The 25,291-nt window shown below is 36.2% G+C and overlaps 1 protein-coding gene across 1 annotated transcript; it reads left to right on the top strand.

Annotated features, from left to right (window-relative positions):
- Nucleotides 1–3,592: 3,592 nt before the first annotated feature.
- LOC129941184 (lethal(2)neighbour of tid protein 2) lies at nucleotides 3,593–13,896 on the top strand. The gene is made up of 2 exons (XM_056049751.1): nucleotides 3,593–3,980; nucleotides 12,638–13,896. Exons 1-2 carry the CDS (start codon nucleotides 3,692–3,694, stop codon nucleotides 13,876–13,878), a joined length of 1,530 nt encoding a protein of 509 aa, XP_055905726.1. The 5' UTR covers nucleotides 3,593–3,691; the 3' UTR covers nucleotides 13,879–13,896.
- Nucleotides 13,897–25,291: the final 11,395 nt, after the last annotated feature.

A 25,291-nucleotide genomic window follows, 5' to 3' on the forward strand; every position in this document is an offset into this window, starting at 1 on the left:
AAGCTTAGGTTGAGTAGAGTTTCTAAGAAGCTACATTTCCACTTTACAAGAAGAGACCAATCCGCGCTGATTCAGAAGCATGAGATAGAAACTGGAATTCGTGTGTTGGTGAAGTAGGGAACCATCAACGGGATAGGAGCTTTTCTCTAATATATGTAAATGGGTAGTCCGCAGGTTGGCTAGGAAGCCTAGACTCTTTTCAAAAATATTAGCCTGAGAGAAACATTCTCAAATAAAGAACAGTCGGTCATGTAACCAAAATAAAATTTGTGAATAATATAAGTTAAATACTCTAATTATTTTTGGTTAAATAAAAGTTAAAGTTTTTTTTCAACGGACATTTTTTTTTTTTTTAAATTAAATATTTGGTGTGCCAGGAACAAAAAGGAAATTAATTATCCAACAATCAAACTCCAGAAAGGTATCCTGAAGGATATATATAATATTGAATATCAACAAGGTTTTCCTGAAAAAGGAGACATTTATAAAGAATTTCAACAGGATTGCGTTGCCGGACTCATCATCAGCATTCAGCACACCCAAGCTATAGAAGCCCGGTAGCCTAGAGTGTCTAGGCGCCGACAAAAAACCCCGCAGTTAAACCTACTTCACTTCGGAACCCATTATTAATCCATATAGTTTTTCTAAAGTTTAACTATTTTTGTTTGTTTTGTGGTAAGAATATTGTTATTAAAATACGAAAATCTTTTGATTAGATACATTCCGCGAAACGTAATATAAAATTAGTTTAATTTACTTTGTTTGAAGTTAAGCAAAAGTGAACAATTTCGTACATACATATATTAACCATATAAATCATTCATTGACCCAGCCTTCCAGCAGCAGACGCCACTACAGCAGAAGAACGGGGTAAGTCGGCTTTATTTGGGTAAGTCGGATATGCATACATACATATAACTTCAAATAAAGAGAGGGGTTCCGCATAAAGGGGAGTTGAGATTTCAAAAGAACAAAGAAGTAAAAGAGATTTTGAAGATCCAATTTTTTTAATAAAATCGAAGACGATTCTTATCGAATCAATTATAGATTTCGCTCGATTGGCGTATGATTGCCACTTAAAATTAATTTAGTTTGTAAAATAAATACAATTAATATTGATGTGATAAATCAATTTTTGTTGTAAAATTTAAATTTAATTTTTGCTACATATATATATGTACATATGCTTACACTTAATGAATTAAGATTAAAGCCTTATAAAATTTAAATATTTCGATAAAATATTTTGTTATTTAAAAAGGAATGATATGGATTTTTTATGAAGCCATAAAGATGATGGCTTAAATTTTTTCTAAAGAGATGAGAGAGTGAGGGGGAAATGGGGATAAAGTGGTAACGAAAAGAAGCCGAGAAATGGGGTTGTTCTTAGCGAGGAAGACAACCAGGTAGGTAGGGTTTAAGGTAAATCTATCGCTCATCACTACCACCGGGATGGTAGACTGGTTTTATTTTTTGTGATGAGTCCTGGGTCGAAGAACCTTCGAAACCGCTGAGCTAAGGGTTCTATTTAGCCAGTCACGAGAACCCACACAGGCAAAGCGGCTCGTTACAGAGTATTATGAGTCCTCGTGTACTTGAGAGCGTAAATTATAAGACAAATCTTCTTTTGCACTCGTGCAGCTGCAAGACATAAAAAATCCGCTGGCCCAGATAGTATCCTCCCTATTGTTCTGAAGATATATTTTTCCTGGAAAAACCATTCAGCAGCTACTTACTCTTGTCCATCGTTTGCTCAAGTCTTTGATTTCGTGCAGAATTTGTACACATTTTCAACAACCAATACCGAGCTGCACCGAATTCTGATTGACAAATTTTCGGAGAAGAAAAGTGGCCAGTTTTTAGTCTTGAAAAAGCTCATCGACACTCGTTGGTCTTGTCGACCTGAAGCCACGAAAGCCTGTTATTCGAAAATCGAAAAAGCTCTAACCAGCATATCTTCCAATAAAGAGCAAAAAGACATGGTGAAGAATAAAGCAACGTACGTTCTACAGAAGATGAGTAGTCTCGAAACCGCTTTGTGTACAACATTTTGGAACTGTATCTTAGAGCGATTCAACGCTACAAACAACATGTTGCAATACCGGAAAATGATTCCTGAATCGGCAATGCGTACACTAGAATCATTGATATCATTCTTGGAATCCAAACGAAATGAATTTGATAAATACAAGAAAGCAGCCAAAAAAATATCCCATACCGATGAATAGTACAATCACTCACCCGCACCAGAACGAGAAATGTGAGGTTGAATCCGCTCGATTACGAGAAAGCAAAGTATCCGCCTTCATCCCAGTGATGGTTATCCGTTTTTCTTACTGAAAGAAGCTGTACGTTCGAGATTTGGATTCCTGAATCACATCAAGAAGATGGTTGCTAAAAATTTGCACGCAGAGGCATTGATGAAAGTGTATCCGGATGATTTAGAGCCTAGTATTGGTAATCAGTTGGTTCAATTTGTGTTTTTGGTTGACTCATAAGAAAGGAAAAGGACTTTGGAACATATCAATCGCCAGAACTATTTTACTACAAAATGCTCGAAAATCAAAATTTCGGAGCTGCATTCCCAAATATCGAAATTGCATTGAGAATGTATTTGGTTTTGATGGTAACACTGGAGTGCGCTCATTTTCAAAAATGAAAAATATAAGAAATATGCTCGATGGGACAAAACCGTCTATCAAAGCTCTCTCTCTTGAGCATTGAAAGCGATTTAATCCGTGAACTGGATTTCAACATTTGCACTTAGGTCCCTACCAAGGTCATGGACACGCTGATTAATTATCAGCTTAAGAATCATTTCGAAGAACGGAAGCTTCTTAATGACGGGCAGTAGGATTTTTGAATGCGTGCTTTTGGTAAATCTCTCCAACGTTGGATTAGAAACTATCTCTCTTACCATTTGATACCAGTTTAATTGGATGGTTTCAAACCTGAAGTTTATAAAATAAATGCTTATGTTACCCAGGACCCCGTTTTTTCTGCAAATTTCTTCCTAATATTTATCAACGATTTCTTTCCTCCTACTTCTTATCCATTAAACTGTTTCGCTTGACGGTAGTATTGTAGCTTTTACCATGTGGACTACAAACGAAAAAGTATGATAAATTGCTATCTCGAAAGCTCTGTCCATTGGAAAATTATTAACCATGTAGAATTGATTGCTTCAAAAAATCATTTCTGTCTCTTGTCGTTAAAGCGTAACCCACTTCCAATGCCGCTACCCATAAGCAGTTCCAGCAATGCTCACCAGTTTACCCTTAAGATCAATTCGGTCGCACTGTAAAGTGTATAGAATGCATTGACCAAATCAGTTTTTACCTCCCATTTTGATATTCAGAACTTTAAGATCAATATGCAATGGTTAAAATCTTCCCTGTTTTCCTAACGCTCGCACTGTGTTATAAAGGGTACTAATAGCCCCTTGAGTGCCTGTAAAATATAAAAAAGTAACCGAATCGGAAATCTTTCGAACTCCGAACTTGTGTATTTTCTTGTCTGAACCTACCATCACTCATGTTACCAAACAGACCTTTATTTTGACAAACTTCAACATGACATTTCATTTGTCACGTAGGGATGGATGGATATGCCAAGTGGAAATTATTTGTATTTTTGTAAACAGAAGTCGGAAAAGTGTTCATCTAAAAACAAATTTCTTTAACTTGTCGGAATGGCTCCGAGGCCAGGTCAAACGCGGCATATTAACCGAAAATTAAATCACGTCAATAAATATTCAATAAGTTACTTGTACAATAAATATGTAACTATTGAATTTTTGAAGTACTTAATCTTCGATCCAAGGGCTATGTCCATTGTTGGTGCTCTAATTCTTATCGGCGAATTGATAGTAAATATTCTAGTCATACACAAAGTGCCGTACACAGAAATAGACTGGATTGCATATATGCAGGAATGTGAAGGATTTCTGAATGGAACTACAAATTATGCACTTCTCAAAGGTTGGTCATTTGGATGGTTTTTGTTTTCCTATTTGATCATCAATGCTTTATATTGTTTTGGGACATATAATTTAAGTTATAAAAATAAACCTACCTACCTGTTTATGAAGTAGCTGTAGACTATTTATATACTGTGATAACCAAAAGCACATTTTCCCTGTGAATTAATAGAGATTTCTAAAAATACACGCACTCGTACCTTACAAACTTAATATTCAATTGGAACTCTTGGAATCCTGTCCAGTATTATATAATAATAAAAAATCGTCTTTTCTTATTTTAAATTGTCAATTCTTGTTATTTACCATAAAGGACAGATATTTACATATGTTATTTTATAGGCCTCGTTTCAAAACCAGACGCAAAGTCCTTTTTGTCCTTAAAATTACAATAAAATGTTTGAAATTAAGTTTGAATATGTGCGTACACTTCGTGTCACATTAATAGGGACAAGCTTTTTTCGTTTTTTATTTGATTTTATTTTTCAAACCCTTAGGTTTTTTGGAAAAACCCAAATGTGGAATGAACGAGGTACATATAGTGCGGCACTTAATTATTGGCACAACTAGTTTTTCAAACTTTGAAGCAACATTTTAAGCCTTGGAGAAATTCTTTATTTAAAATGTTTGTTCGTTTGGTATATGCATATATTTAAACACTATTAAAATGCAGTTAGTTTAATTTTAAATAAGTTTTCCAGATTTATAGACAAAAATAATTAATAAGAAAACAATTCATATCTCACAAAATTATTGGCATGGTGCCAATAAGTTTTAAACAAAGTTATTTACATAAAAATGAGTTAATATTAGTACTGAGTTGGCAGTTCCTTTTGCTTTATAACAGTATTAAAACGCCTTGGCATAGAATGCGTTAAATGTTTGGTAGTTTCTTCTCCAATGTTATACCATTACTCAATCAACGCTTGTTTTAGTTTAACTTTATAAGAAGAAACTAGCTTTTTTACGCGTCTATCCAAGTCTTCCCATAAATGCTCTATTGGATTAAGATCCAGCGATTGTGGGGGGTGTTGAAGCACATGTGCAATATTATATGCAAACCTCATACGCACGTCGTGAGCCGTATGTTTCGGGTCATTGTCGTGCTGAAAAGCGAACGAACCTGTTAAATTCAACGTTTTTTTTAAGCTTCCTTTTAAAATGTTAATATTAACTTTCTTGTACCCCCATACAACCACCATGTTTTATTGCAGATGTTAAGTAATTTTGTTTTGAGCGCTGTATTTGGTTTTCTCCACACTTTGTATGGCCAACAGTACAGATAACATTAAACTTACTCCCACTGAAAAGAGTACATCATTCCAAAAAGAATTTGACTTTCTCCAGTACTTAAAGGCATATTTAAAACGTTTTCTCTGGTTGGCTGGCGAAATCTTTTGCTTACGGCTAACAATGAGTTTGTTGTAGTCAGCGTTATGGAGTACTCTTCTTATTGTCATAGGTTATACTGATTTTTAAAGTTTGACTCCCCATTGAAACGCTTCACAATGCTGCGAACTGGGTATCGGCCCCTCTCCATAATTTGTCCAATCTCCGCATATTACCTGCCTTGACTATGCATGAAAATAATTATTTTTTTCTCCGATTCGATGGCTTTTTTGTTTTGGGCTCATTAGTATTATTTTAATTTATTTTCGCAACAAAACAATTTTTTTTCTTCAAAATAACAAGTGACATCCACATAAACAAAATACAGTTTTTTTATTTGGCTGACAGAACAGTAGAAAAGCAGTAATTCCTTCCTGTGCCAATAATTTTGTGCTAGAAAAATTAGGTCTTTTCTAACTCAATATTTCTTTCATTAAAACTGGAAAACTTATTTTTAATCAAACTAACTAGGTTTGATAGTAATATGTGCATATACCAGACAAACAAAAAATATCAAAATAGCGTGTTTCCAAGGCTCAAAATGTTGCTTCAAAGTTTAAAAAGCTTGCTGTGCCAATAATTAAGTGCAGCACTGTATGTATTAAGTTTGTATTGGGAACAAACATTTTGGATTAAGTTGATAAGTACAAGTTTTATGGCGGTTTTTCCGAAGATCATAAAAAGTATCTGTTTTTTGTGTTACTTTGATAATTCTAAAGTGTCTATTGCTTAAGCTTCAGTTTGTTCCTTACTTTTTCTTAAAAATTGCTTGAATCTCTGGAATCTGAAACAATTCGAGTAGTTACATACTTACAGTGGCTCTCAGCTTGAATGATGCGTTCTTTTAATTTGCCTAAAATCTTACGTTTTATAAACTAAAATATGGCAAACGTTTTCAAAAAGCGAGTATTATACAGTCTTTGGAAGTTATTATTCATATGCCACATATGTTTTTGTTTTAATCATACAATCGAACTAATTTGTTGTTCAAGTTATTAATTTGTGACGTAAATTAAAGACAACAAACATAGGGCTGAATCATCGATCGTTCAGTAGATTATTGAGTAAAAAACGAATCGTCAACAAAGAAAGGGAAGTTCCAAAAAAAATATTTCCTTTAGCGACCAAAGATGGATTGTAAGAAAAGTAAAGGAAGATCCGACCTTAAGTGCGCCTTAAATAGCTAAAGAAGCAGGAAAGTATTGTAAAAAAAAGAGCAGCACCGAAACTATACGAAGAATACTCAGAAATGCAGGTTTTCACAGAAGAAGTGCCCCTAAATAACTCGAGGCCGTATTAAAAAGAATGACACGTTTTGGAATACGGTAATTTTAACAGGGGAAAGTAAATATAACCTTGTGCAACCTTGTGTAACCTTCATGGATGCGTTTGGAATACGTTAAGAAGAAGCCAAACACAATCCCGAGACCTGAATGTAATTAAAAATTTGTGTTCAAAACTTGAGCGTACACAAAAAGGATATCCAACTCAGTATTGAGACTTATTTTCAATTAATGTTAAATTCTTTTAAGTGTTTTGTTATTCGTTATTTAAACCTGCATCAGTTAAGCTGAGGCGTTATTTTTGAATACACAAAAATTTAAGTCATGTTTTCAATATTAAATGTATAGTAATTTGTTAAATTACGTACAAAAGTATTGACCAAATAGTTTTATTTAAAATGGTATCATTTCCCTATAAAATATAACTTTTAAATTTAGAAATTAAGTGCATCATTAAAGCTGTGAGCCACTTTACATGAAAGTGACATTTATACTGCTAAAAGCGGTTTTAGTGCAAGATTCAGGTACTATAGTAGTAAGTTATTCATTTATTTACATTTCAATATACAAAATAGGATACAAATTATGAATTTAAGAGCTATGGCTAAGCAGTCAGCCTGGTTGACAAGTTTATAAATGTTTATTTTAAAATTTAATTCAATTTTCAATAATGAACAAAAAAAGAACTAAAGTTTCAAACGTATTCTGGTATTAATAAAATCCTATACTTGTAAACTGTTTTTAAGAAATTGCTTAGGGTTTTCCAGTCACACTCGTTTAGAAGTTGGATAGTTTCCTGCATAGGTAGTTAATGATTGTTTTCCAAAGGAAATTTGCCTTTGTGCTTTGAATATTGGGCATATACTTATGATACGAAAGCAATCTTCTTTCGATTTTAGGTTATAAAGCGTACAGAATTGATTAAAGCTTCCATTATAGGGGTTACCATTTAAGGAAAGGAGCTCACACCATTCTTTGAATATCACGGATATTTCATCATAGCTAAATGAGTCGTGAAAGTAGTTTTTCTTGTTTAGATTATAATTAAGCTGACTGTATAAGATTCTACTTTCAGAATTCCGAGCCTTAACGATGAAGGCATCTCGAATGGAGTCTTCGTTTTTCTGAATAATGCGGTAGAGTTGGTCTTTTAAAATTACGATGGTTGTTCACATTTTTCATACCACCGGTCCTTATTCCTCAACTCATACAAAAGAAGTGTTTTTGAAAGCTTTGATTCCTCATAATGACAGCATAACTTTATTATGAAGTCAACCTGTGACTTGGGTGTATTTTTCAAGAGTTTTGGTAGTCCGCTTTTGAAGTATATAGCGTAACAAAGCGTATTTTAGGGTAGATGAAGAGCTTTTTTATGAAATTCCTATGGAATTTCTCAATTTTCTCGTACTCATATGACCCCCAAACTTGAGAAGTACAGCAAAGAGTTGATTTAACTACTGCATTGAACATCCTTGTTTCCAGCCAGTATTTGTCTCAAACCATTCAGTATAGGATGAGCTGCATTTGTGTTAGTGTACATTTCTTTTATCACTCTAATGAAGTTGGAAGATGTGTTTTTTTTTTTGTGAATAGGAAATGTTACTTACTTAGTTAAGGTGGCGCTACAGTCCGGGGCGGACCTGGGCCTCAACCAACAAGCGTCTCCAGCCAGCTCGGTCCCTAGGTAGCTGTCTCCAGTTTCGCACGCCAAGTTGGTTGAGGTCCTCCCCCACCTGGGTGCGCCACCTGAGTCGCGGTCTTCCTCTACTGCGCCGTCCCTCGGGATTGGATTCGAAGACCTTCCGGGCTGGAGCGTTGATGTCCATCCGCTCTACATGACCTAGCCATCTAAGCCGTTGGACTTTAATTCTGCTAACTAGGTCAGTGTCGCTGTACAGCCCGTACAGTTCGTCGTTATATCTTCTCCTCCATTCTCCATCGATGCGTACGGGACCAAAAATCACCCGAAGAATTTTTCTCTCGAAGCATCCTAAGACGCTCTCATCTTTCTTTGACAGGGTCCAGGCCTCAGCGCCATAAATGAGAACCGGGATGATGAGTGTCTTATAGATGGTGATTTTACATGCTCGAGAGAGGACTTTACTTCTCAATTGTCTTCTAAGTCCAAAGAAGCAGCGATTTGCAAGAGTTATTCTTCGTTTGATTTCAGCGCTGGTGTCGTTGTCTGCATTAATAGCGGTGCCTAGGTAGACAAAGTCCTTAACTACCTCAAAGTTATAGCTGTCCATGGTGACGTTTTGTCCAAGACGTCGTCGTTCAGTGTCCTTTTTTGATGACAGCATATACTTGGTCTTGCCCTCATTGACCACTAAACCCATCTTCTTCGCTTCCGTCGCAATGCTCAAAAACGCTCCACTGACATCACGCTTTGATCTTCCAATTATGTCAATATCATCTGCGTATCCGAGTAATTGGATGGATCTTTGGAAGATTGTGCCTCTAGTGTTGACGGTTGAGTTTTGCACAATTCTTTCCAGAACGATGTTGAAGAAGTCGCATGACTGTGCATCGCCTTGTCTAAAACCTTTTTTGACATCAAATGCATCGGTAAGATCTTTTCCGACCTTGATAGAGCAGCGTGCATTCTCCATCGTCATTCTGCACAAACGGATAAGTTTGACAGGGATGCCAAAACTAGACATTGCTCGGTAGAGCTCTTCCCTATAGATGCTGTCATACGCGGCTTTAAAATCGATAAAGAGATGGTGGGTATCGATTTGAAGCTCCTGGGTTTTTTCCAAGATCTGCCGTAGTGTGAATATTTGGTCGATAGTGGACTTTCCTGGGCTGAAGCCACACTGATAAGGACCAATCAGGTTGTTGACGAATGGCTTCAGACGTTCACATAATACGGCAGAGAGGATCTTATACGCAATGTTAAGGAGACTGATGCCTCTGTAGTTGGCGCAGTTTAGAGGGTCTCCTTTCATATGTATCGGGCACACTATGCTGAGATTCCACTCATCGGGCATGCTTTCTTCCGACCATATTTTGCAGATGAGTTGGTGCATGACCCGTACCAAGTAATCGCCTGCTGCTTTGAATAGTTCGGCAGCGATGCCGTCAGCTCCAGCAGCTTTGTTTGACTTACGTTTAGATATAGCTATCTTCACTTCGTCAAGGTCGGGTAGGCGGAATTGTTGATCTGCGTCGCCGAGGTTGAGTGGTTCTATCTCCCTTACAGCGGAATTCGGTTCGTCATCGCCGTTATATAATTTGGAGAAGTGATTTTTCCATATTCTCAGCATCGACTGTGGTTCTACTACGATGTTCCCTTGATCGTCTTTACAGGCTTCGGTTCGTGGCTGGTACCCTTGGGAGGTTTTTTTTACCTTTTGGTAAAATTTACGAACCTCATTCCTGTTGTGACATCCCTCTATCTTCTCGATCGCGCGCTTCTCATGCTCTCTTTTTTTCCATCTAAGAAGCCGGTGTTCCTCTCTCCTCTTCTGCTCGTAGAGCTCTCGAGCAGCTCTAGTCCTTTTGTGCGGCGCCGTTTTGTATGCCTCTTGTTTCGCTGCGTGCGCTTGCCGGCATTCGTCGTCAAACCAGGGGTTTCGCTGTGGTGGCCGTGTGAAACCTAGCACTTCAGAGGCGGCATCTCTGATGGCTGCAAGGCAATGTTGCCACTGGTTTTCAATGCTTAATGCAGGAAGCATAGGACTCCTTAGGAAGTTATTAGAGACTCGATCGGAAAAGGACATGGCAGTCTCTTGCGATTGTAGCCGTCTAACGTCGAATCTTCTCACAGTACTTCCTTGTTTTGGCTTGGATCGGGATATCCGTAGCCGTACCTTGGCTACAACGAGGTAGTGGTCCGAGTCAATGTTGGCCTCTCGGTATGTTCGGATATACTGGATACTGGAGAAGTGTCGTGCGTCGATCGAAATGTGGTCAATCTGGTTGACGGTTGATTGATCAGGAGATTTCCATGTCCCCTTGTGGATATTAAGATGCGTGAACTGCGTACTAGCTACCAGAACGTCTTGCCCCGCAGCGAAATCGACCAGCCTGAATCCGTTGTCGGAGGTAGTGTCGTGCAGGCTGTATCTACCGATTATGCCACCAAAGATGTCTTCTCTTCCTAGCTTGGCATTAAAATCTCCTAAGACAATTTTTAATGTCATAGCCAGGGCACTACTCATATGTCTTGTCCAAGAGCTCGAAGAATATATCTTTGGTGTCTTCATCTTTCTCCTCTGTTGGGGCATGCGCGCATATTAGGCTTATGTTGGCGAATTTAGCCTTGATGCGGATTGTCGTGATGCGCTCGCTCACACTGTTGAAACTCAAGACTTTTTGCCTGAGCCTAGTTCCAACAACAAATCCACATCCAAATAGACGCTGTCTTTGTTCTCGGTAGCAGTCGCCGTAGTAGATATCGCAGTCTTTTAGTTTGCGTTTGCCCGGTCCATCCCATCGCACTTCTTGGATGGCTGTAATATCTGCCTTGCAGCAGTTTAGGGCTTCCGCTAATTGTTCGGCTGCACGTGGTCTGTTAAGGGACCTAACATTCCACGTACATATCCGAAGTTCGTTGTCCTTATTTCGTTTGCGTGGGTTGTCAACAGTGAATCCGTCCGTATCCGAGGCTTGTTGTTGCTTCGAAACTATGAAATGTTACATACTTTTTAAAAGAAGAGGGGATTTCAGCTTTCTGTACTTTGTTGTACAGAATTTGGAGATTGTAAAAGAATGTGGGTGCAGCATTTTTAAAAAACTCATATGGAATCCCGTCTTCACCTGGAGCTTTTCCATTCTTCGCATTTAGGATCACAGCTTGTATTTTGTAAATATATGCTATGGTGTTTTGGTACAGTTTTTAGTAGTAGTATTTACGCCAGTGATATACACATCTATGTATGTAAGCAATGGCAGTTTTTCGAGATACGATAATATTATTAAGTTAAAGATCAAAAAATGGATCAAAAATGGATTATTAGTGCACATTAAAGGTTTTCTGGCCAAAAATTAATATAATCTTAAAATAAAGTTGTTGTTCTAAACTGTTCACTTGTGATGACACATCTACTCGAAATGCAACTGATTTTGATTATAATAAAATAAATCACTAAATAATGAAAAACACAACCAATTAATATTACAAATTTTATTGTTTATATCCAATCCAAGAAATAAAAGAAAAAACGCCTAATGATAGAAAACGATGATAAGTCCAAAAGCAGGAAGTAACTAATGATATGCTACAAAATAGTGTTCTTAAATATTGTATTGTGTTCATAATATTGCTGCACTGGGACGTGAAGAACGGACAAAAAAAAACGAGGAAACAAACAGATTTTCCCAATTTTGAAGACTTAATTTTTTTCTTATTTTCTTGAAGACTGTTCGAAATTTTATTTTCAATTTGAAGTGAAAAAATTTTGCTCTTCAACTAAATTTTAAAATGCCTATAACTTTCTACTTTACTATGTTAGGTCAAACCTTACACATTAAACTAAGAGCTGAGATTCCACTGATACTGAATTGTTCTTATTAACAAGTTCTAAGTGATAGTTTTGAAATGATTCACATTTCCAATTTTCGAAGATGGGAACAGTTTTGTGGGAAATTTAATACGCAATAGACCCAATGATTTTTTAAATTCCAGATGAACAAAACACTTTCCGGCAAAATATTTTTTTTTTCAGCAAAACTGATTATAAAGCTGGTTATGTTGCGAGCCTCTACGAATTAACTCCCAAAAGATATAAAATAAAACTTCATATAAAGATTCTCTAAGTATTCGTCGGTGCTATTCATAAGGGGAAATGAGCTAAGTCAAAAATTAAGTCAAGTGGGATTTTTCTCATAATGACCTACCTCGAATTGCTTCTTATATTCTTATAGCAAGGAAGAGTTACACGTTCTTAATTTAAACCTTTTAAATAATCTGTGATAGTACATTTTTATTAAAATTGAACAAAAAAAAACCTTACTAACTATATTCTTAATCTAATTTCAGGTGACACTGGGCCCTTGGTCTATCCTGCCGGTTTTGTATACATCTACAGCGCTCTATACTACATCACTTCACATGGCTCAAATGTTCGTCTGGCGCAATATATTTTTGCATTTATATATTTATTGCAAATTTATCTTGTAATTCGTTTGTATGCAAAAAGCAGCAAGGTACCTCCGTATGTCCTCGTACTAAGTGTATTTACATCATACCGCATTCATTCTATATACACCCTGCGACTCTTCAACGATCCCATTGCAATGTTATTCCTATACTTGGCCATCAATTTGTTCCTAGATCAACGATGGACCTATGGCAGTATATGCTTCAGTTTAGGAGTTTCTATTAAGATGAACGTATTGCTGTTCGCTCCAGCCGTCCTTCTACTATTTATAACAAACCTGGGATATCTCCGTGCCTTGCAACAACTCATTGTTTGTGCAAGTATACAATTTGTTCTTGGAGCTCCATTCTTGCTATCCTATCCATGGGCATATATCAAAGGAAGTTTTGATTTGGGACGAGTTTTTGAGCATAAATGGACAGTAAACTATCGCTTTTTGAGTCGCAGTACCTTTGAGAGCAAAGTGTTTCATCTATCATTGCTTGGGTTACATTTGGGGCTGTTAATACTTTTTGCATCGGTGACCTTTAACTTCTTTAAAAGCTATTGTCGATTACGTGAGCTACAAAAGCAATTAGAACCGCAAGTAAAGAGGAAGAACTTGGAAGCAAAGATGATGAAAGTCAAAAAACCTGCTCCTAAAGATACTTCCGAAGAAATCACACCCGATCAACAAAGCTTCCTTGATTCGTTTGAAAAATCCCTCAAAAAATCATCAGGGCAAACAAAACCAAATAAAATGGCACAGGATTCAAAACAAGAACTAGACACCGCCGATGAACCAGAGAAGTATTCAATTCAGTTTGATAAATGCACCCAATTGGCATTATTACCGTTATTCTTATGCAACTTTATTGGAGTAATTTGTGCTAGAAGTCTTCACTATCAATTTTATGTATGGTATTTCCATTCGTTGCCTTATTTGGTTTGGTGTACGAGCTTTAATTTGGGAACACGCTACTTGATTTTGGGTCTTATTGAATTTTGTTGGAACACCTATCCGAGTACGAATTTCTCAAGTGCAATGTTACACTTTTGTCATTTTGTTTTATTGCTTGGTGTAGCAAGAAATGTTTTTCAAACCAAAGTAGTGAGCGAGAAATTAAATAAATCTCAATGAGAACAGAAAATAATAAAACTATTTTTTATTCTATCTAAAAATGTAATTCCTTTAAAAAAAAAGCTTTATGTAGCCTTTTCTCTTTTTTGTAAAATAATTGTTGATTCAATTCTAGAGTTATAAGAGCTTCCTAAACAGCTTAATCTATACTCCAACTTGAAGTTAACAAATCCTAAGTATAAACCATATTCTTAAATATTGATTATTAAGAAATTTCTTTAAGCGGTGTATAGCACCAGGGATCATAAAATATGAACTTCTTAAGTGTATTTGATAACACCAACTCATATTTTGATTAATAATAATACCTAGGTATTAAAAATTAAGTAATTAAAACCAGAAATTGTTACTTCTGCATTTTTGTTCTCATTTCGAAAAGCGAAGTTGATTCTTTCTTGTGACCGCCGCCGTTCCTAATTACTTTGTGAGTTGTAAGTTTCATTTTAACTTGTTAATTGTTTCGATTTTAATAACCCTTTGGACTTTAAGTCTACAGAATTTAAGCCTACAAAATTGTTCTTTATCAGCCTATCTATACACTATACAGCCCTACTCTGCAATACTCGTATAAATCTGCATTCTGCTATCTACCGGATAAGTCCGAAAATGTTTAAAACTTCCCTACAAAGTAAATTTACAAAATTAATTATCCTTAGAAAATATACAGTAGCATACAGAATATACTATAGTAAAACGTGTCTTATAGAATCACAGGCAGCATCAAAACAAGTAAATTGTTAATTTTAAAACCCCACTGTTTTACTTTTGAGACATAATCAACAACTTACCCCACATAAAAAAATTGCACGTACAGCAATTGAAAATAAACAGGTTTCCCTTACACTATGAACTTCCTACCAAAAATCTTAAAAATCAGAGCTTATTGACTTTATTTGATAAAATTATAATGCATAATAGGAAATGCAACAAAATGTTCGAACTTTGCCTCAAGGTTTTTTCTTTAAAGTTAGTTGAATTTTGCCAGGAATTTCATTCTTTTTGAAATGTAAATTGTGCAATGTAACGATATGGAGGAGCTAGGCTCAATATGCCGTGGTGTATTGATCTTTTCAATTGTTTTGTTTTTAATTTTGGGAAGTTTAATTTGAAAAGGGGGCTTCTCCTATTGAAGTAAGAAAACTGACTTTTAAACAAAGAAACGGCGGAAAAAGTTATGCTGAGATATCGTCAACTTTTGGTAGACCATGGTCTACAGTTCAATATGTATTAAAAAATTATTTGAAAAATAAAAGCTTTGAAGTTTCCGCAGGAAGAGGTCGAAAAAAATACTAGACGCTCATATGGAACGAAAAATTGAAAGAATGATAAAGGCTGCTCCCAAGTTAAGTGCTCCTAAAATAACAACGATCACATTTATCAAGGATAGTAAAGGAGTGGCCATTCTATAATGTTAAATCGCAATTGAGCATCTTTGGGAATATTTAGGAAGAAAGGTCCGAGAATCAAAAATAAGTAATAAAACAAAATTTCGCAGGAAGTCACTTCAAAACTTCTTCTCTCTATGAATTTTTTTTCACCTTTGATTTCCTACTTTGGCTAATTTGTTGCTTTTTTTTCTTCATGAAGTTTGTACTAATTTATTTTGTTTTCTTTTTAATCCTCATATAATAAACAATACCAAAATTGAAAAAAAATAATGGTTGAAAATCTATTTTTCTTTAAATACCTTAGCCATTATTTTGAAGAATCACCTGTACGAACAATTTTTTGATATAGTGTATCAACACGTTTGGTAAAATCTTCAAGAATAACTTCACTTCTCGACAAATCATACTCAGAATTTTTAATGGATTAAGTAGAGGTTTATTTTCAAGTTACCAGTTTTGAGTTTTAATAAGATCCTTGTTTACCGGCACAAGACAATAATCGAATAGGTTCAATTCTCTAAATATAAAGCAAAAGCATCATCTGTATATATGTACGTATGTACATATGTGAATGTGACAGCTTAAAACAATATCAGAAATATCGTTTACAAATAGCGTGAATAGTAGTGGTCCTAGAACTGACTCTTGGGGCACACTCTGTTTAACAATAAATGTACTTGAAATATGATGCGCTGATCGGTGGTTACTTTCTGAAGTCAAGTACGAAAAGAACCACAGCGCCTAAGAGATCATTGTCAAAAGCAATCTGAAAATAAGGGTGTTCAAATGGTAGACATGTGCATTCAAGAGGACACAAGCGTCCACAGGATTTTCTCAAAACCCACCTCTGTCTATCAACTCCTACTCTCAACTCCCCGTAGTGAACATCGGGTGCCTTGTACCTCAACTGGAGATAGGGTTCCAACCCCAGTGGAAAGTTGTTGGGGGCAGCAAGCGAGAGAGAGGGAGAGGTGTTTCCACTAAGGCACCCTCCTTATCCAGACGGCAGCGGAGGAATTCCCAAGATGGAATCAACGGTGGCGTCTACAGTTCCAGTAAGGTTGAACTACTTAGTGAACACCTTATAGGGCTTCTTCGACTTATTCGGAACCCAGGCCTATAAGGAGCGGTTTTATCCGGCTCCCCATACTTGGAGTTATACTTAGGATATGGCCCTCTAGATTGGGGGTTGTGCCTTCGGGGTGACTTCCTGGCCACGTAAAAGCCTCATAGTTGCAAAGCACCAACGAGCCTCGGATACGGACGGATTTACTGTTCAACCTACGTAAACGAATTAAGGACAACGAACTTCGGGTATGCACATAGAATGTTAAGTCCCTTAACAGACCACGTGCGGCAGAAGAATAAGCGGAGGCCCTAGACTGCTATAAAGTAGACATCACCGCCATCCAGGAAATACGATGGGATGGGTCGGGCAAAAAGAGGATGAAAAGCTTCGATGTTTACTATTATGCGGCTTCGTAATTGGAGGCAGACTTAGGCAAGAAGTCTTGAGCTATAGGTGCATCAAAGAGCGCCTCATGACCATACAAATCAAGGCTAAATTAGGCAACATTAGCCTGATATGCGCGCACGCCCCCACAGAAGAGAAAGACGACAACACCAAAGATATGTTCGTCGAGCACTTAGGCAAAACATATGAGCAGTGTCCTAGTTACGATATTAAAATTGTCCTGGACGATTTTAATGCCAAGCTGGGAAGGGAAGACATCTTTGGTGGAATAATCGGGAAGAACAGCCTGCACGACAACACTTCCGACAACGAATTCAGGCTCATAGATTCTGCTGAGGGGCGAAACGTCATGGTAGCCAGTACGCGTTTTCCACACCTCAACATCCACTTCTTGAACTTGGACTTCTCCAGATCAATATACCCTCAACCAGATTGCCATATTGCGATCGACGCCAGACATGCTTCGAGCATCATGGATGTACGAACTTTCCGAGGAGCTAACATTGACTCGGACCACTACCTCGTTGTAGCCAAGGTAGCACTTCGGGTTTCCAGACCCAAGGCAAAACAGGGAGGTGCTGGGAGAAGGTACATCGTCGAACGGCTACAATCACAAGAGATTCCGACCTAGTTACAAGTACTCTCTCTCAAAGTTCTCTACCGCCAACACAATGTATCGAAGTCTGCGGTTAAATATGTTGAAAGGTTTAGAAGCAGGAATGAAGTTCGAAGTTTTATGAACAGGTGAAACGAAATTCACAGGTACATAAACCTAGAACCGAAGGCTGCAAAGACGAAAGTGGAAACATCATAGTGGAACCGCAGTCAATGCTGAGGATATGGAAGGACCACTTCTGCAGACTGTGTAACGGCGACGGAGAACCGAATTCCGCTGTCAGGTAGGATGATCCATTCAACATAGACGACGAAAGCCAACAATCCCGTCCTCCCGACTTAGACGAAGTAAAGTTTGTCATATCTAAGCTGAAGTCTAATAAAGCCACTGAAGCGGATGGTTTGAATGCCGAGCTCTTTAAAGCAGCTGGAAATAAGTTGGTTAGGAGCGTGCACCAACTTATCTGTAAGATATGGTCGGAAGAAAGCATGCCCGATGTATTGTTTGCCCGATTCTAAAAAAGGAGACCCTCTAAATTGCACCAACTGTAGAGGAATCAGTCTACTTAACATCGCTTAACAAATCTTTTCTGCCGTAGTGAACGTCTAAAGCCTATCCTTAACAACTTGATAGATCAGTGTGGGTTTACACCAGGAAAGTCCACAGTCGATCAAATATTCACATTACGGCAGATCCTGGAAAAACCCAAGAACACCAAATCGACGAGCTGTATAGAGCTATGTCTAGTTTTGGCATCCCTGCCAAACTCAATGACGGAGAATTCACGCTGCTCCATAAAGGTTGGAAACAACTTAACAGACCCTTTCGATGTCAAAAAAGGTTTTAAATAAGGTGATGCGCTGTCATGTGATTTTTTTAACATCGTGCTTGTAAGAATAGTGCAGAGCTTACACGTCAACACTAGAGGCGTTATCTTTCAAAAGTCTGTCTAATTACTAGTTGATGACATTGACATAATCGGAAGAACTCAGCGTGATGTGAATGGGGCTTTTGTGAATATTGAGGCAGAGTCAAAAAAATTGGTTTAACGGTTAATGAGGGAAAAACAAACTACATGCTGTCGTCAAGAAAGGACATACAACACCGACGTCTTGGTCAAAACGTCACCATCGACAGACGTAACTTTGAGGTAGTCAAGAACTTTGTCTACCTAGGCTCCGCTATAAACGCGGAAAACAACACCATCGCTGAGATCAAACGCAGAATAACTCTTGCTAACCGCTGTTTCTTTGGACTAAGAAAGCGATTGAATGGTAAAGTCCTCTCTCGAGGGACCAAAAGTTGCTATATAAGAGCCTTATATCATCCCCGTCCTGCTATACGGTGCAGAAGCATGGACTATGACAAAAGCGGATGAAAGCACCTTAGGTCGCTCCGAGAGAAAAGTTCTTCTTGTGATCTACGGTCCCGTATGCATAGAAGGGGAGTGGAGGAGAAGATGGAACGACGAGCTGTACGGGCTGTACAGTGACGTAGACTTAGCCAGAAGGGTAAAAGTCCAACGACTAAGATGGCTGGGTCACGTCGAGCGCATGGAAACCAATGCTCCGGCCCGGAAAGTCTTCAAATCCACACCCACAGGACAGCGCAGTGGAGAAAGACCGCGGATCAGGTGGCGCGCACAAGTGGAAGGTGACCTCACCCAACTTAGAGCGCGAAACTGGAGACATCTAGCTAGGGACCGAGCTGGATGGAGAAGTTTGTTGGGTGAGGCCCTAGTTCACACAGGACTGTAGCGCAACCTTAAGTAAGTGTCTTTTCATAATCTCAAAATTAAACTTTGAAAGTATTTATATAATTCTATTGAATCGAATTTAAAAATTGAATTTCGATTCAGGTATACGTCAAAAATACTCCATTTACCAAGATCGGAATCTTTCGTACGTTTCACTCTCCCAAACCCGTTTGTTTACATTGTTGTATTTGTAATTTTGACAATTAGTCCATGAATAGATGTGAAAACAAACAACACAAAAAACGATGCCGTGGGCTAGCGGCACTTTGCAAAGCAAAAACAAAATGGGGAGGTTAATATGTTTTTTTCAGGTTTTTCTTTTTGCTTTTTTCGATGAAAAAGTCAGTTTTAAGCTTTAATTTTGCAGTCATTTTGTTGATAGCGAACCAATGTACATTTTTGTCTTGAAAAAACATGTTCAACATCATTTAATTGCAATAAATTCACTAATTTAGAATAATCACAACGAAATTCTTTAAATTTCATAATTAACCTCGAATTTTTGTATTAAAGATGCGTTCGAAGAACCATCAAATTAAGGGTGCGAGCGCTATTTATTGAATTCTACTAAATTTTCGTTAATGAACGGCCCGAATATTTATTTTGCAATTAAAATCTGTATTAAATTGATTAATCGAAGTATGTAAATAGTTTTCTCCATAATTTAAGTTTGGGACTATTTTTCAATTTCATTTTGATTTATAAATATTAAATTAAAAAAAAAAAAGATTTATAAGCGAAAAATACCTTAGCTATGCATAACATTCTTGATTGATGGAAGCATACGTGTATTTGCTATCAAACAAAACTATGTAACACATCAAAGGAACATCAATTTAAAAAAAAATAATCAGAACGGCTATAGCGAACCCGTTTAATAAACGCAGAGCGAATAAAATGCAAATTTTGACATTTATCACAAAATTAAAATGTCAAAAACCCTTCTGAATTCATGCACAACTCATTCAAAAGATCATGTATTCGACTTGAATGTTTATTCTTGACGTACAGAAGTTGTTTTTAGTAAATTTTCACAGTTTAACGCATAATATAATTTACATTCGTTCCTTAAAAATGTTTAATTACCAAAGTTTTTGATGAAATAGGTCCTATATAGAAATTTTTAGAAAAAAACAATTTAAATTGAAAGTGGTTGTGAGAAACACTTAGAGGAGGATAATTATGACTTAGAACCGTTGGAATTATGTGAAAGGATCAAATAGTTTCGGAACGGCAGGACTTTGCAAGTGGGATTTCATGCATTTCATATGAATTTTTGATGAAATAGGTCGTATATACACACTTGTTTAAACTGGTTTATACAAAATAAAACTAGCATTGTTAATATTATTGCATTTTAATAATTTCATTCCATTTGAGTGCTATGCACAGACAAAAACATCTTGTTTACTTCTTTAAGCGATAAAATGATTGGTACTCAAGATATTTTAATAAACTTTTTTATAAAATTGAATCAGTTGCAGTAAAATGTTTAAGGAAAACAAACGAATGTTCTATTAAAATGGTGATACAGTTAAGTTATTAAATATTATAAAAAATCAAAGATATATTAAAGCGTACCTAATGTTTGACAATATGAAAAAAAAAATATATTTCATATCTTTATTTTATAAAATATAAAAATATAAAATAACATTGCAGTATAGAAATAGAGTTCCAAAAATTAAAGGAAATTCATAAAATACACAAAAATTGCAATGATTTTTCTTTAGCATTTTTGGTTATTATGCAGAATTATTCAACAGACTTACTTATGTCTGTTTTGTTGTTCTACAAAGTATTGAGTTACACTTTTGTCCATTTCTAATTATACTTAACGAAACAAAATACAGCACTAATAAATCATTAAATATGTATTTGGTCAGTTTTATTTTAAATAATATACATTTACAACATTTATTTGGATTGAAATTAAAAAGCTATACAAATCTTCCAATTTAAGACCATGTCAGCACTTCAGATTCTGTTGGTTAAGATTGTTTAGTTTTTGAACGAGGCCATAAAACATTCAAAATAAAGCATTTAGATGTGCCTGCAGACTATAATGAAGCATTTTGATGAGCCGGAACACTAAATGTGAGAATGTGTTTGAATTTTGCATCATTTCACGCACACTGTCTCACATTTAATGTGTCCTTAGTGCCTGTCTATACGCGTTGTGCCCACAACGTTGTGACGAGAGTTTGTGGGCAAGAGAGGAGCTGAGTAAAGGGACGGGATGCTCATCGCAGAAATTGAATTTTCTGCTTGGGCAGTACAGTTCCTTTCTCATTTCGTTCCGAATTTCTCATTATTTTCTGTTCGTCGATGCGAGAGGTCCATTTGTTTTGCTCTTCGGCTTTGAACATAGTGTATACACTGTTGCCACATTGGTCATATGTGACCAAATTTGGTCATTATTTTTTCACTTGGCAAATGGCAATTTTGTATTCCATTTGGTCATACTTTTCGGAAATGGCAAAAGATGTTCAACAATTTGAGTAACGAAAAAATTCTTTTAACATACTCACTTGGCTAAATAAAATAACTGTTAAAATCATTTAAGAAAATTTGATCTGAATTGGACTTAGGGAACAGAGAGAATTATCTACGCATTACACAAGCCTTAAAAATTCTCGAAATCTAAATTATTGTAAAAACTTATATAATGTGATCTCATGTTAAAACGCTTTGTTTTTATATTTCGGCATCTGTATTTGGGTTAATATAATTTAATAAAGTATGTTAGGGATTTTGTAAGTTTATTTGTACGTAATTAAAAAATAAATGTCATCTGCATAATATGGAAAATATGTTGAACAAAATATGATGAATTCATTAATCTGTGTATACAAACTTTTTTCAAGTGGCAACCGTATTACTATATGTATACAAGTCGGTCGGAAGTAACACCGGCTCAAAATTTCAAACACAAATGTTTCAAGTTTATCGTTCCACAACACAAAATGGAAAAGGGGTCATGAGTAGTCGCAACACATGTAGACACATAGTGTTGTGGGCACAACGTTGTGGGCACAACGTTGTGACGAGAGTTTGTGGGCAAGAGAGGAGCTGAGTAAAGGGACGGGATGCTCATCGCAGAAATTGAATTTTCTGCTTGGGCAGTACAGTTCCTTTCTCATTTCGTTCCGAATTTCTCATTATTTTCTGTTCGTCGATGCGAGAGGTCCATTTGTTTTGCTCTTCGGCTTTGAACATAGTGTATACACTGTTGCCACATTGGTCATATGTGACCAAATTTGGTCATTATTTTTTCACTTGGCAAATGGCAATTTTGTATTCCATTTGGTCATACTTTTCGGAAATGGCAAAAGATGTTCAACAATTTGAGTAACGAAAAAATTCTTTTAACATACTCACTTGGCTAAATAAAATAACTGTTAAAATCATTTAAGAAAATTTGATCTGAATTGGACTTAGGGAACAGAGAGAATTATCTACGCATTACACAAGCCTTAAAAATTCTCGAAATCTAAATTATTGTAAAAACTTATATAATGTGATCTCATGTTAAAACGCTTTGTTTTTATATTTCGGCATCTGTATTTGGGTTAATATAATTTAATAAAGTATGTTAGGGATTTTGTAAGTTTATTTGTACGTAATTAAAAAATAAATGTCATCTGCATAATATGGAAAATATGTTGAACAAAATATGATGAATTCATTAATCTGTGTATACAAACTTTTTTCAAGTGGCAACCGTATTACTATATGTATACAAGTCGGTCGGAAGTAACACCGGCTCAAAATTTCAAACACAAATGTTTCAAGTTTATCGTTCCACAACACAAAATGGAAAAGGGGTCATGAGTAGTCGCAACACATGTAGACACATAGTGTTGTGGGCACAACGTTGTGGGCACAACGTTGTGACGAGAGTTTGTGGGCAAGAGAGGAGCTGAGTAAAGGGACGGGATGCTCATCGCAGAAATTGAATTTTCTGCTTGGGCAGTACAGTTCCTTTCTCATTTCGTTCCGAATTTCTCATTATTTTCTGTTCGTCGATGCGAGAGGTCCATTTGTTTTGCTCTTCGGCTTTGAACATAGTGTATACACTGTTGCCACATTGGTCATATGTGACCAAATTTGGTCATTATTTTTTCACTTGGCAAATGGCAATTTTGTATTCCATTTGGTCATACTTTTCGGAAATGGCAAAAGATGTTCAACAATTTGAGTAACGAAAAAATTCTTTTAACATACTCACTTGGCTAAATAAAATAACTGTTAAAATCATTTAAGAAAATTTGATCTGAATTGGACTTAGGGAACAGAGAGAATTATCTACGCATTACACAAGCCTTAAAAATTCTCGAAATCTAAATTATTGTAAAAACTTATATAATGTGATCTCATGTTAAAACGCTTTGTTTTTATATTTCGGCATCTGTATTTGGGTTAATATAATTTAATAAAGTATGTTAGGGATTTTGTAAGTTTATTTGTACGTAATTAAAAAATAAATGTCATCTGCATAATATGGAAAATATGTTGAACAAAATATGATGAATTCATTAATCTGTGTATACAAACTTTTTTCAAGTGGCAACCGTATTACTATATGTATACAAGTCGGTCGGAAGTAACACCGGCTCAAAATTTCAAACACAAATGTTTCAAGTTTATCGTTCCACAACACAAAATGGAAAAGGGGTCATGAGTAGTCGCAACACATGTAGACACATAGTGTTGTGGGCACAACGTTGTGGGCACAACGCGTATAGACAGGCACTTAGCTTGTAGGCAAACCGAAATGTCAGTCTGAGATTCCGATCTTGGTAATGGAGTATTTTTGATCTTGGTAATGGAGTATTTTTGGTATACATACAGTTGAATTCTGTTCCGATTCCGTCTCCATTATAGCTGTGTTCACTGACGCTGTGCTGGACTGTTCTAGACAGAAAAGTACAGCTTTTTGCTGTTCATTGAAGTGTTTTCTGTGCTGAACTGTTCTACTTTCCTGTTCATGGACAAACCTAGAACAGGATTTTCTGTTCTTGCTTTTGAGTCAGATCAGGTTAGAACAGACTCGTGAGAAATGTCAAAATCGAAGTTGTCATTTTTTTGTTTGCGCTTTCATTTGGCTGTGCTTTGTGTTTTTTTTCTCGTGATTTAAAAAAAGTAAAATAAAGTTGTTTTCCCAATTTGTTTAATTAAATAATTATAAAATAAATTGAAAAAAGAAAAGGTAGTAACATTCGTCACACTTTCATTCCAATCATCTGAAGAGGAATCCGACGAAAAATCACTATCGGTGTCTGAACCACTAACATTTTCATTAAGTATTATCTTAGCAATCACTTGATTTTCCATTTCAATAATTTTTAATAATATTTTTCAAAGTAAAAACACAAAAAATGAAAAAAAAAAATAAGCGAGAAACGAAAAATTCACACAATTTGCAATTTGTTTTGTTTTTTTCTTACAACTGACGTTTAACTGACTGTTCTAACTTGATCTGACGTTTCTCATGAAACTGTGCTGTTGGGTGCTGTTCTGATCTAGACAAAACCTCGGTGAACACAACTTATCTTTACGGAGGATGTGATAGTTCCTGATTGACTATCTTTTGTAAGAAAGGGTGGTACAATTATAAGGGCCGATGTTAAATGTAAACCACAATTAAACGTCAAGTTAACAATGTCAAATGAATACTCAATTTGAAAAATGGAAAGGTACACAATCGAGATACGCGTTAAAGTTATTCAAGCTTATTATGAAAAAAGGCGTTTAAATCAAAATGCAAATCACTTTGTGATTTGTTCCGTCAATTTAATCGTTCAAAAGTGTGTACAAATTTGAAAAATCTTGCAAAAATTTGAATGCATGCTCGAATAACTCATACTGCAAAATATTGTTGCTGCTCGCAATAGTGTGGCTGAAGAGCCGTCCACCTCAACTCGTTGTCGTACGTTGATAAACCTTATGCAAAAAGATATGAATTTACACGCTTACAAGGTGCAATTGACTCAAGAACTACAGTCTCTTGACCATTTTAAGTGTCGTCAATAGTCAGAATGGTGGCAAGAAATGGCAAAAGATCATCCACTTTTTTTCCAAGAAAATCATGTTTAATAATGAGCCACATTTTCACCTCAGTGGATTCGTCAATAAGCCGAATTGCCACATTTCGTGAAATGATAATCCAAGTCATT

Source organism: Eupeodes corollae, chromosome 1, assembly GCF_945859685.1.
Source record: "Eupeodes corollae chromosome 1, idEupCoro1.1, whole genome shotgun sequence".
NCBI classification, from domain to species: Eukaryota; Metazoa; Arthropoda; class Insecta; order Diptera; family Syrphidae; genus Eupeodes; species Eupeodes corollae.

Excerpts from the sequence above, each read along its gene's own strand:
- LOC129941184 (XM_056049751.1), top strand. The coding sequence starts at position 3,692 with ATGGCTCCGAGGCCAGGTCAAACGCGGCATATTAACCGAAAATTAAAT. Across the intron at positions 3,981-12,637 it reads AAATTATGCACTTCTCAAAG|GTGACACTGGGCCCTTGGTC; the intron begins GTTGGTCATTTG and ends ATCTAATTTCAG.